This window comes from Garra rufa, unplaced genomic scaffold, assembly GCF_049309525.1.
Source record: "Garra rufa unplaced genomic scaffold, GarRuf1.0 hap1_unplaced_482, whole genome shotgun sequence".
Lineage (NCBI taxonomy): Eukaryota > Metazoa > Chordata > Actinopteri > Cypriniformes > Cyprinidae > Garra > Garra rufa.
Window position 1 is genome coordinate 1 of NW_027394749.1, and position 13,938 is coordinate 13,938.

A 13,938-nucleotide genomic window follows, 5' to 3' on the forward strand; every position below is an offset into this window, starting at 1 on the left:
ATGCAAAGGTAACTATATACTATACAATCCTATAAACACATAATCAAATGCATCTTATATATCTATCATTGATTTTGCAGTACATTTGTGTTCATGTGCAGATTGTTAAAGTTGTTTGTGTGTTTGCATTAAAGCTGCCGGTTGCTCTCAGCATTGTCTTAACGGGACGTGTGTCTGTTTGGAGGGATACAAGCTGAAAGCGGACGCAAAAACCTGTGAAGGTCAGTAAATGTGAACTAATAAACCTCTGAATGGATTTTAATATGCTAGTCTAAGGGATGGACTGAACTGTGTGTGTGTCTGCAGACATCAACGAGTGTTTCCTGGGCGCTTATCATTGCATCGCAGGCCAACGCTGCATCAACACGCTGGGCTCGTACCGCTGTCAGAGGGTCATCAGCTGCGGGACGGGATACGAGCTCACCGACAGCAACAAGTGTGAAGGTATACACACATTCATAAACTGCTTAGGCTGCGTGCTTTGGGCAGAAATCTGATTGTTTTTTTTTGGTAGAAATTGTGGGTTTTAAAATGCAGTAAAAATTCTCAAAAAATGTGTGATGATATATAATAAAATACAGTAATATATTATGATAATTTACAAAATCATTCAAAATAAGGAATTAAATGTTATATAAAGAAATTGAAACCTTTTTTTAGACACTTTATTTAGGATAAGGAATCTAATTGATTTTTTAGATTTTTTTTTTAATTATATACCAATATTTTATTAATAATATATATAAAATAAAATGTATAATATATATATAATATATAATAATTATAATAAATTATAACTAATAATAAAATAATGTCTAGGTTACGAAGGTAACCCTCGTTCCCTGAAGGAGGGAACGGAGACGTTACATTGGGATCTCGCTTGAGACAGTGTTGTTTTTGACAACCATCTTAGATTTAGTCTTAGTCTTAGTCTTTTGGACTAAAATGCTTCTTAGTTTTAGTCAAATTTTAGTCACTTCTATATGTGATAGTTTTAGTCCAATTTTAGTCGACGAAAAGTCAAAAAGGTTTTAGTCTGGTTTTAGTCAAAAAAAGGGTCTTTTAACAAATTAGTCTTTGTTAAAAGTAGTCTTTTAACAAATTAATGTAGGTCAGTAAGTATTTTGCTGTTGGGTAGTGTCACTTATAAGTTCTGAAAATAGCAGACCTATAGTTCAACACAATGTGAGCTTCCGGATCGACTATTTTCACCAATAATTACAATAATGAAGGAATGTTTTAGAACATAAAAGACAAACAAGGATGGAATGCTAAAACGGCTTGCCATACTAGTATAGCAAAGAGTATTTAATGCTAAAACGGCTTGCCATACTAGTATAGCAAAGAGTATTTAATGCTAAACGGCTGGCCATAGCGTCAGATACTTTTTAAGTTTTAATTGGCATGCACAATAAGCAGAAATGTCATGCATTTTAAACGTCTGACGGACCACCCACTAACATTTTCGTCTATTCTCGTCTCGTCAACGAAAACTCACACACGTCTCGTCATGTTTTAGTCATCAACGAGCCATTTTTATCTCGTCGTCGTCTCGTTATCGTCATGAAAAAAGTGGCGTCAACGAAATGATTTCGTCATCGTCATCGTTGACGAAAACAACACTGGCTTGAGAGACCGATCATCTCTGAGCCTTATTCAAAAGGCCAATGAAAATTGGCGAGTGGTATTTGCATGCCAAGCAAGCCGACACCAGGGGCCTCATTTATAAAGACTTGCGTAGAAACCATCCTTGATTTTATCTAAGAACTTTTCTGATTTGATCGTAAGAGCGATTCAGAGAAAACGAACGTACCACGAAATCCATGCGTACGCCAGTCATTCGGTTATAAATCACAAATGATCGTGGAATTGTGTGCAGCTGAATGTTCCGCCGTCGAAACGCCCCTGCTTAATTAATTAACATATAAAATGAGCTCATTCCTAAAGCAAAAACTCTGTGACAATGGCAAGTAAAAAGGAGCGCAAGAAATCAAATTATAGTGAGGCTGAACTATCTGCAATACCAGGCATTACCACAAGGAAACGGTCGTACGCCAAGCTGGAATCTGACGTGGAGATAAGTACTTTTCCACGTCAAAGACGGTTTTTATAAATCTGTACTTTGATGTGGATTTGATCGTACGAACACTCTAAGATCAAATCAGTGCGTAAGAAAGTTTTATAAATGAGGCCCCAGCCCTTCTCCCGCTCACCTGATGTCTATGTTAAGACGCGGGAGGACACGGCCTCTACGCGAAGGTTGTAGAACCTGCTGAAGGTATTCGGTGTCGCCCAGCCCGTAGCTCTACAGATATCTGCTAGTGAGGCGCCATGAGCCAACGCATAGGATGAAGCAACACTCCTAGTGGAGTGGGCATGAACACCTAAGGGGCATGGATCTCCCTGATATAAATAAGACAGGGAGATGGCATCTACCACCCAATGAGCCAACCTCTGTTTGGAGACAGCATTCCCTTTCTGCTGACCTCCGAAGCAGACAAAGAGCTGCTCGGTGCGTCTGAAGTGCAGAGTGCGGTCCACGTAAATGCGTAGGGCGTGAACTGGACACAGCAGCGCAGAAGCTGGGTCTGCCTCCTCCGGGGGCAGAGCTTGCAGGTTCACCACCTGATCGCAGAAAGGCGTGGTGGGAACCTTGGGCACATAACCGGGCCCGAATTCCAGGCTCGTTTCGTCGACAGAGAAAGCTTGTAGGTCCCATACCTACACCAGTCCTACAGTCCTACACCAGTCTCTCAGTCATGAATATCACCAACATGTTGACTGACAAAAACAAAGTGTAGCCAGAACAAAGTGAGTCTCAAGACTAACTCTAATTCCTGAAATGGCTTCTTAAAAGCCAACTGGAAAATGGGGATTGGTTGAGGACGGTGCACTGAAACAGATTATCGTCAAATCAGAAGAATGGAGTAACAGGATTGGATGAAGTGTTGAGATGTACAGCATCCAATCAGAAGAATGGAGTGACGGGATTGGTTGAAGTACTGAGATGTGCAGCAACCAATCAGAATAATGGAGTGACGGGATTGGTTGAAGTACTGAGATGTGCAGCAACCAATGAGGAGAATGGAATGACGGGATTGGTTGACATAATGGAACATGAGCCAACCAATCAGGAGCAGCAAGCAATGGAACCACTAAGGACCTGAAATAAAGAAAAAAAGAGCAACAGACAAAACAACCACCTAATAACTTTCTGGAATGTAACACTCTTAATGGAGGCCAGAGCAAAGCTCAACTGATGCAAGAGGCTCAAATGGGGCTAGATTGTTAATCTAGTATCTAATTATAAAATTATAGATATATATATTTGTATTATTAATAAAATGTATTATAATGATTATTATGATTAAAATTATTAATGACAATTATTTTAAAATTAATAAAAAATGTATAATAATAGTAACAGGGTACCCCCAGGATCCTCCAAATGAAATTCAAGGCTTTTTAAGACCTTTTTAATACCATTTCAAATGAAATTCAATGCCAACTTTGTACCCATTCCGACAGAAGTATGAGGGGAAAATGTCAAATCTGTATAAATTTTGAACCCTAGAAAATAATTATGTACAAGTGGGCTACTTGAATTAAATGAAACATTTTATTTAAATTATCAGTTATATTTAATACATACGCAACAGCGTAACACACATTTGATTTGTAATAAATAAATTTGAACTTTGCCGCTCTGCTGCCTTGGCTGCAATTTTATCAATACACAAATATAAACATATCAAGGAAGGAATTTTATTTCACTATTTGGTGTATTTGCTGAATTTTTAAATATCAATTTAAGGCAATTTATGACCCTTTTTGAGAGCTGCACAAGTAAAATGAACAGTATGAGTAGGATTGGACAGTGTACTGTAGAATATTCAGCCATAAAATGGCATGATTTATAATTCAGATACGGGTACACACAAAAACAAAATAGCTTATACAATGCCATTTCAGCCTTTATACCATTAAAAGGGATCAATTGAGTATATAATTTATTTATTTATTTAAAACATAAATATTACTGTCTTAATTGTTTAGATATTGAGAAGGCACATTAACTTCTTTCACATTTACAACTCTTTGTGATTGCTGCATAAAAACAGGTCGATAATTGCAATCATTTGACAAACAGCTGAAAAAAATGTGGAAACAAAATGTCATTCTCCGTCACTGGGGGGGGGGGGGGGGGTGGCGCTTTAGGAGCGCTGAAATATTACGGTTTCCCTAGTAACGGCTGTATACAAAACAGCATTGACGCAGTTTTATCAGACATGAAATGAAAATGCCAACGACACGTTTCTGAGGACAGTCGGTTCCCTTCAGATACATTCATATAAAGACATCCGTGTGGCGTTTTGACTTTAAAACGTGCAGTACGTATGTTTTTATTCAATGACATCATTGCCTTTTGAAGTTTAATCCAGCCCTATCGCGATTCTCGTCTTTCCCTCCCCAAATGTTAGACCTCCTAAATTATAATTGACATTTCTTATGCTATTTAACATATTTAAAACGTTTAATGGCCTTAAATTTGATACAACTAAATTGAGGAGTTTTTGGACCTGGCAGGAGCCCTTTGAAGAGACACCTTTTGGTCAAAGAACTTTGTTAGCCCGACTGGAAAACACAATAGCCCCGGGACGTCGGGCTAGCGATTTTGCGACGTTAGCCTTCGTGGCCAAAGTGGTAAATACTCATCGTACTTCACTTTATTGTAAAGCTGTAACGTTAAATGGTGGAAGAGATTTGACGTGCTTCCACATTTTGATACAGCTGGTTTATAACATTCCCTGCAGATGGGCTGTTTTTGCTGCTCATAGGAAGTTTTAAATCTGAACCATCTCCAGGTAAGTGAACCATTGTTTTTCATTTTACTGACCAGTATGTTTTCTGTGTTGACCGGCGCTGCGTGTTCCTGTTTCCTTGTTTCGCGCAGAACCCGCACGCGCATGTGTGCCCTCAAACCATATAGATATGAAAGATATTGGATAATCCCGCATCGCGTTGGGGAATCATATCGATATATCCCCAGAACTCGATTTTCCGCCCAGCCCTACCTAGTAACCATAGTAACGGGTGCGCACGCTTTCGCGCTTTCTGCTATGACGTGGAGCGCGAGGTGCACTCAACTTTACGCTGCATGAATTTTTAATTAACCTACATTAGTAACAGTTAATTTTGATACGGTATGACCTTAATCCTAGGAAAGGCAAAAATAAATAAAATAAGACCTTTGTAATGAAATCCAAGACTTTGTATACCAAATTCAAGGCTTTTAAGGCCTTAATTTGAGATTATCAAATTTAAGACTTTTTCAATGCTTTTAAGACCCCGCGGGTACCCTGAGTAATAATGATTATAATGCATAATTATTAATCTAATATCTAATTTAAAAAATGATAGATCAATCAATTTTCTATTTAAAAAACAAGTTTATTTAAAAAAAAAATAATGCTATTGTTATAAAACAATAATACAATATTACATTATAATTATAATAATATCAACAAAATAACTATTATTAAAGTGCTGGTGCTAGAGAGTTTGAGTTGTTTTAGGATAAGAAATCTAATTGGTTTCAAAAAAAAAAAACTTTTGAATAAGACATAAAATGATTATTTATTACATAAAATTCTTAAAAAAATCACAACAATAATAAGAATAATAAGTATTTTATGTAATTTATTAATTATAATATTTTAACAATAATAATAATAATAATATATTATTAATCTAATATCTAATTATAAAAATTAGAGATCGTTTTTACTTTTAAATATTACATAAATTGTATTAATACGATTAAATAAAATTATTAAACAAAATAATTATTACTATTAGAATATTTAATTGCATTTTCCTCATTGAAACTAAATAAAATAATAAAAATGTATCTAATTTATTAATTACAATTTCTTTATAATAATAAAAAAAGTAGTAAAAGTAATAATAATGATAATAATATATAATTATTAATATAATATCTAATTACAAAAATGATAGATAGATCAATCAATATTTTATTTAAAAAACAAATTTTGGCCCCTAATAGCAGAATAGCAGAAGTCTAATTGACATAACATGTATGATAACTGTAGTGTCCTGTTTGCTGTTTCAGACATTGATGAGTGTGAGACTGGCACTCATAACTGCGCAGCTGAACTGGAGTGTCAGAACACAGCCGGCTCGTTCCGCTGCCGTCCCAGAGTGCAGTGCGGCGTGGGATTCATTCAAGACGCTCTTGGGAGCTGCATCGGTGAGACCGCGACTATCGCAAGAGCTGCCTAAATTCACAGTACTGTTTGTAACGTAACATCAGAGCCTATAACGTTCCCCTTGTGTGTGACAGATATAAACGAGTGTTTGAGCGTGACGGGGCCGTGTCCGTCGGGTCACATGTGCTTCAACACGGTGGGCTCCTTCACCTGCCAGAGACACTCGGTGACCTGTGGACGTGGATACCATCTGAACGCCGACGGCACTCGCTGCGTGGGTACGGAAACTTGTTCAATATGCAGTCAGACTCTGACAAGATTCAATTTCTTAATTTAAGTCTCATAATATAAAAAAAAAATCCTAGTAGTCCTAAAAACAAGATTAAATTTTCTTTCTTTCTTTCTTTCTTTCTTTATAATTAAAAATATCATTAATAAAATAAAATATAATAACTGTATAGTTCTTAGAGAAAAATATGTATGTATATATATATATATATATATATAGTTCTTACTTAAAAATATATATTTAAAATATAAATTGAATAAAAAAATTTAAATATGAAAATTAAAATGACATGTATTAATGGATTATGATGGAATTTTTACGACCCTGTCCGTAAAAATTACGGACAACGTAAAAGTCTAACGCAACCACTGAGATACATACACATAGATGTGTGTGTATATATATATATATATATACACACACATCTATATGTGTATGTATGCATCTATTATGGAAAAATCCTAATGGTCCTAAAAATATATATATATATATTCATAATATGAAAAAATATAATTAATATAATAATAAAATATTATAATTGTAAATGTGAAAAATAAATAAATAAATAAATAAATAAATATAGATTTCAAAATATATATTATATATATATTTTTGTGAGTCTTATAATATGAAAAACATCCTAATGGTCCTAAAAACAAGATTCAATTTATTAATTAAAAATATAATTTATATAATAATACAATATTATAATTGTATAACTTTTATAAAAAAAGTATATATATATATATATACACACATACATACATACATACATATATACCTATATATATATATATATATATATATATATATATATATGTAAATAAATATTTTTTGTTAGAAAAATTATAATGGTCTTGAAAACAAGATTAAAGTTCTTAATTAAAAATATAATTAATGTAATAACCAAATATTATAATTTTACAATTCTTAAAGAAAAATATGTACAAAAAATATGTATTTATTTTTTTGCCTTTTTCATAATATGAAAAAATATAATTAATATAATATTAATATAATATTACAATTGTAAATTTGCAAAAAAAAAAAAAAAAAAATATATATATATATATATATATATAGTCTTATAATATGAAAAAATGTACAAAAATGTACAAAAAATATCTAATACTGTATATATTTCAAATGATTTCTTTTTGTAAAGTCCAATTCAGTGTATGCAGTCAGACTGTGATCTGTAATCTGTGTTTGTGTGTCAGATATCGACGAGTGTGCGGGGCCTGATAACTCCTGTGACGGTCACGGCTGTATTAATCTGGTGGGCTCTTACCGCTGCGAATGCAGGGCCGGCTTCCTCTTTAACAGCATTAGCAGATCCTGTGACGGTGAGTGCTGTGGGTTAGCGCTTAAGAGCCACTGACTGACAGGTTGCAGGTTCAAACATATAGTAGTCAACATTTAAAGTGGATCAAAACCTTCCTAAAGTTGTCCAAACCCAAACAATATATTTTATAAAACAATATATATAAAATATTAATTTAATTAAAAGGAATAATTAAAAGGTATTTATACTTATAATTAGTATGCAAAAATAATATATTATAATTTATTTGCAGTAATAATTCAATTAAATACAAATAGTATTTATTAAGTTATTAATTACTTATTGCAGGGTTCATTTAAAAATATTTTTAATGATTTTTTAAAATAATAATTGTAATAAAATTTTACATTTATTGCAGGATTAATTAAAAAAATATATTTTTAAATAATTTATGAAAACGTTACATGATAGATATTATAAGATGTTAATTTATTTAAAAGGAAAATTAATATTTATTAACACTTGTAATTAATATATAAATATAATATATAAATTATTTATTTGCAGAAATCATTTCAATTTTGACTTTGCATTAACTCTAATGCTTGTCACACCTTTTTTTTAAATGTAACTGAATACGAACAAATAAAATAAAATATAATTTTTTTATAATAAAAAATTTAAGAATTTCAATTATATCATTATAAAAAACTAAAATAATCAAATAATAATAATAATAATACTAAATATACCGTTTTAATATTATAATGATTAAAATAATATTAAAAATTATTTTAAATAATATTTTTTATAAAAATTATAATTCAATCATTTTAATTATATCATTATAAAATAACTTAAAATAATCAAATAATAATAATATTATATATACCATTTTAATGTTATAATAATATTAAAATAATACAAATACTAATAATATAAAAAAGAAAACTAGTTTATAAATAATTTTTTAAATATTTTTATAAAACATAGAATTTAATAATTTTAATATAACATTATAAATAACTTAAAATAATCAAATAAAAATAATATTATATATACAGTTTTAATGTTAACAATATTAAAATGATACAAGTACTAATAATATAAAAAAGAAAACTAGTTTATAAATAATTTATTTTAAATATTTTATTAAAAAAATATAGTTTAATAATTTTAATTATATCATTATAAAATAACTTAAAATAATCAAATAATAATATTAGTATATAAACCGTTTTAATGTAATAATAATATTAAAATAATATAAAATATTATTTTAAATAATATTAAAATAATACAAATACTAAAAATATAAAAAATAAAACTAATTTATAAATAACTTGTTTCAAATATTTAAAGTTATTTCATATATATATATATATATATATATATATATATATATATATAATTAGAAAAATATAAGGATTTATTAAAATGATTTATATTGCAGGATTAATAAAAAATGTCACTGTATTAACTAAAATATTAATTAATATAATATAAATAATAATATAAAACTTATCTGAGTTCCTTTTTTTAATTAAGCATTTTCCACTTAATATAACAAATATTATATATGCAAATATATTTTAAATTAGATAAAAAATTATAAAATAATGCTAATAATATCAAATAATACTACAAATCTAATAATAATGATAATAATACAAAAATATTTTTTTTTAAATCTATATTTTATTTCAGCATACCACATCCAATTCTCAAAAGCCTTGTGAACAAATATTCTGAATGTGTTTCATGACCTTATTTCAGTGACTTCAAAAATGTAGTTTTTCATTAAGCACGCATAAATGTTGTTTTCTCAAAAACACAAATGTGTACATTCATGTTGCTTACATATTATTGTAGGCCAATATGTTCTGATTACAATGTAATCAGATTTAGACCATTCATATGTTTTTAAGATACTGAAAAAAAGCACAAATGTCAGGGCATGTCAAAACTTCTTCAGGGCCCCAAAACACCCTCAGACCCCAGAGGGTTGAAGTTATTTAACTGTACCTATTAATCTGAATGCCGCATTTCTTTGTCTTGAACACCAGACGTCAACGAATGCAGGAATTATCCGGGCCGTCTGTGTGCGCACAAATGCGAAAACATCCTGGGCTCCTACAAGTGCAGCTGCACCACCGGCTTCAAGCTGGCAGACGACGGCAGGAGCTGCGACGGTACAAGAAAACCAATATGAGTATCAGTAATGAACTCTTTACTCTCATTTATTCACTAACCTGTGCTTTATGCAGACCTCAATGAATGCGACAGCAGCCCCTGCAGTCAGGCCTGTGCCAACGTCTACGGCTCCTATCAGTGTTACTGTCGCCGCGGTTACCAGCTGAGCGACGTGGACGGGATCACCTGTGAAGGTGAGCGACTCGCGCCTCTCGTTCGCAGTCAAACGCCAGTATCTGTGGAAGGGAGGAAGTAACTGTGTTGTTGTTGTTTTCAGACATCGATGAGTGCGCACTGCCCACCGGTGGACACATCTGCTCTTACCGCTGCCACAACACACCGGGGAGCTTCCACTGCACCTGTCCCGCCACTGGATACGCCCTCGCCCCCAACGGACGCAGCTGCCAGGGTCAGACACACAGTACTATGAGAATCAGGACATCTTAGTTTACTAAAAACAAAATTAAAACTATTAAAAAAAACATGTGCCGTTTTTGACATAAAACAATCTAAATAAATAAATACAATTAAAATAAATGAATACAAATAACATTTAATTTTAAATAAAATTAAAACAATAAAAACCATTTGCAGTACTTGACATAAAATATTAAAATTACAATGAAATAAAATTAAAACAAATTAAATTAAAACAATAAAAAACATTGCAATCTGAAAAAATACAAATAAAATAACTAAATGACTAAAAAAATATATTTTAATTTAATGAAAAAAAAACAATAAAAAAAAAACATTGGCAGTAGATGACAAAATATTAAAATTAAATGTAAATAACATGAAAATTAAAGAAAATAATAAAATAAAACACACACACACACACACGCACACACACACACACACACACACACACACACACACACATATATATATATATATATATATATATATATATATTTTTTTTTTTTTTATATATTTATACATATATATATGTAATTTAAATCAAATTAAAACAATTAAAATAACATTTGCAGTATCTGACATAAAATAAACGTTAACCGAAATAAATAAATACAATTAAAATAAATTAATACAAATTACTTTAAAATTTAAATAAAAATAAAACAATAAAAACCATTTGCAGTAGTTGGCATAAAATATTAAAATTTAAATGAAATAAAATTTAAAAAAATTAAATAATAATAAAAAAACATTACAATCTAAATAAATAAATACTAATAAAATAACTAAATGAATAAAAAAATATATATTTAAATTTAATGAAAAAACAAAAACATTGGCAGTAGATGACAAAATATTAAAATTAAATGTAAATAATATGAAAATTAAAAAAAATAATAAAATAAAACACACACACACACACACACACACACATATATGTATATATATATATATATATATGTAATTTAAATCAAATTAAAACACACACACACACACACACACACACACACACACTCACACACACACACACACACACACACACACACACACACACACACATATATGTATATATATATATATATATATATATATATGTAATTTAAATCAAATTAAAACAATTAAAATAACATTTGCAGTATTTGACATAAAATAAACGTTAACCGAACTAAATAAATACAATTAAAATAAATAAATAAAAATTTAAATAAGCGAATTTAAATAAAAATAAAACAATAAAAACCATTTGCAGTAGTTGGCATAAAATATAAAAATTTAAATTAAATAAAATTTAAACAAATTAAATTAAAACAAAAAAAACATTACAATCTAAATAAATAAATACAAATAAAATAACTAAATGAATAAAAAATATATTTAAATTTAATGAAAATTAAAAAAAAAAAAACATTGGCAGTAGATGACAAAATATTAAAATTAAATGTAAATAATATGAAAATTTAAAAAAATAATAAAATAAAACACACACACACACACACACACACACACACACATATATATATATATATATATGTATATGTAAAAAAAAAATATATTAAAATTAAAATGAAATTAAAACAAATAAAATTAGAACAATAAAAAAACATTTGCAGTATTTGACATAAAACGAACGTTGACCTAAATAAATAAATAAATACAATTTAAATAAATAAATATTACAAATTACAAAATTTAAATAATAATAAAAAAATGCAGTAGTTAGCATAAAATATTCAAATTAAATTTAATTAAAATTAAAATAAATTAAATTAAAACAATAAAAACCATTTGCAGAACTTGACAAAGTAAACATGAACCTAAATAAATAAAATATTATTTATATTTACTTTTATTTAATTTTATTTTGGCTAGTTGGCAAGAAAGTATTTTTCAGTTTCGTTTAGTTTAACTTGATGTATTAAAATAAACTAAAACTAAAGTTCCAATTTATAAAAACAAAACAAATAAAACGAATGAAAATGACAAAAAATAATACAATTTTAACTAAAATTAAAGAAGAAAATAATAATAGAAAATACATTTTGCTATTGTTTTTATTTTGTTTTCTTTTTTTGTTTTTGTATTTTAGTGTGTTTTTACTCTTTTGATCATTTAAATTATTATTATTAATAAAATCTAATTCAAGAAATTAACGAAAACTAGAAAAGCTAGAAAAAAAACGTTATTATGAGAATCATTACATCTCAAACTAGGGTTATTACAGATAATTAGTTACCTGTAATAACCCTTTTTTGATGATATGAATGACGTAAATGAAGTAAAATTAAAAGCATAAACATTTTCTGTACTTGAAATAAAACCACCAATATTAAAATAATAATAATAATAATAATAATAATAAAATCAGACATGTTTCATTTGTTTATTTTAACCTGATGTACTTAAAAAAATAAAACTGAAATTTAAATTTATAAAAACAAAATGTAAAAAGTATGAAACTGACAAAAACACAAAAAATACTCATTTTAAAATTAAAGTGTAAACAGGAAATATATAAAAAAAGTTTTGATTGTTTTGCCATTGTTTGCATGTTTTTCAAATATTGTTTTATGCGTTTACTTCTTCTTTTTAAAGTACTATTAAAATAAAGTTATTATTAGTATTTTTAAAATCTAATTCAAAATACATAAAAAAAGAAAAGCTAGAAAAAGAAAAAAGGTAAATCAATAATACTAAAACAACTAAAACAAACTGTCTAAAACTTAACATTTCATAAATTACAATACAAAAATATGCTCTAGTAAATATTTTTTACATCAGTTTTATTAAACCACTTTATCTTGTGATAGCTTTTAAACTACAGTAAAATGACTGTAAAAGTGTTTTATTGAAATATTTAAATATAGAGTAATCATTCAGACTAACATTAATGCTAATGTGTGTTGTTTTGGTGGCACAGATATCGATGAATGTGTAACTGGGACTCACGGCTGCACCGAATCTGAGAGCTGCTTCAACATTCAGGGCGGATATAAATGCCTGAACTTCGACTGTCCGCCCAGCTACAGACGCTCAGGAGACACGTAAGTGAATAAAAAATGACTTTACATCTGTAATCGGATGCATTTCCAAGCAAAAAAGGATGCTGAACATGAACAAATGTAGGGTGGAGCTTGATTTTATGTTGTGAGAAATGCAAAAACTATTCTGACTTTACGTTAACTTTAATATTTGTCAGATTGCGAGTCAAAGTTCATTTACAACTTCGTTTTAAATGCATGAATAAATTAGTAATAAACATTTTATATATATATATATATATATATATATATATATATATATATATATATATATATATTTCATGCACCAACAATTCTGCTGTTTATAAACAATTAAAAAGTATACTATAACAATAAAAATCTATCAAATATATAAAAAAGTATGTTTAAAAAAATCACATATACAAGTAAGTTTTACAATAAATTATATAAACATATATTATATTCTAATATATATATATATATATATATATATATATATATATATATATATATATAGTC

At 28.8% G+C, this 13,938-nt stretch overlaps 1 protein-coding gene across 1 annotated transcript; it reads left to right on the forward strand.

Moving 5' to 3' along the window:
• Nucleotides 1-134: 134 nt before the first annotated feature.
• On the forward strand, nt 135-13,465 carry LOC141317211 (fibulin-1-like; the record flags this gene model as incomplete). The annotated part of the gene is made up of 9 exons (XM_073832986.1): nt 135-221; nt 307-444; nt 6,137-6,274; nt 6,368-6,511; nt 7,743-7,868; nt 9,874-9,999; nt 10,075-10,194; nt 10,278-10,409; nt 13,338-13,465. Coding segments are annotated over 9 exons (1,139 nt in total), but the record flags the coding sequence as incomplete, so codon positions are not given.
• Nucleotides 13,466-13,938: the final 473 nt, after the last annotated feature.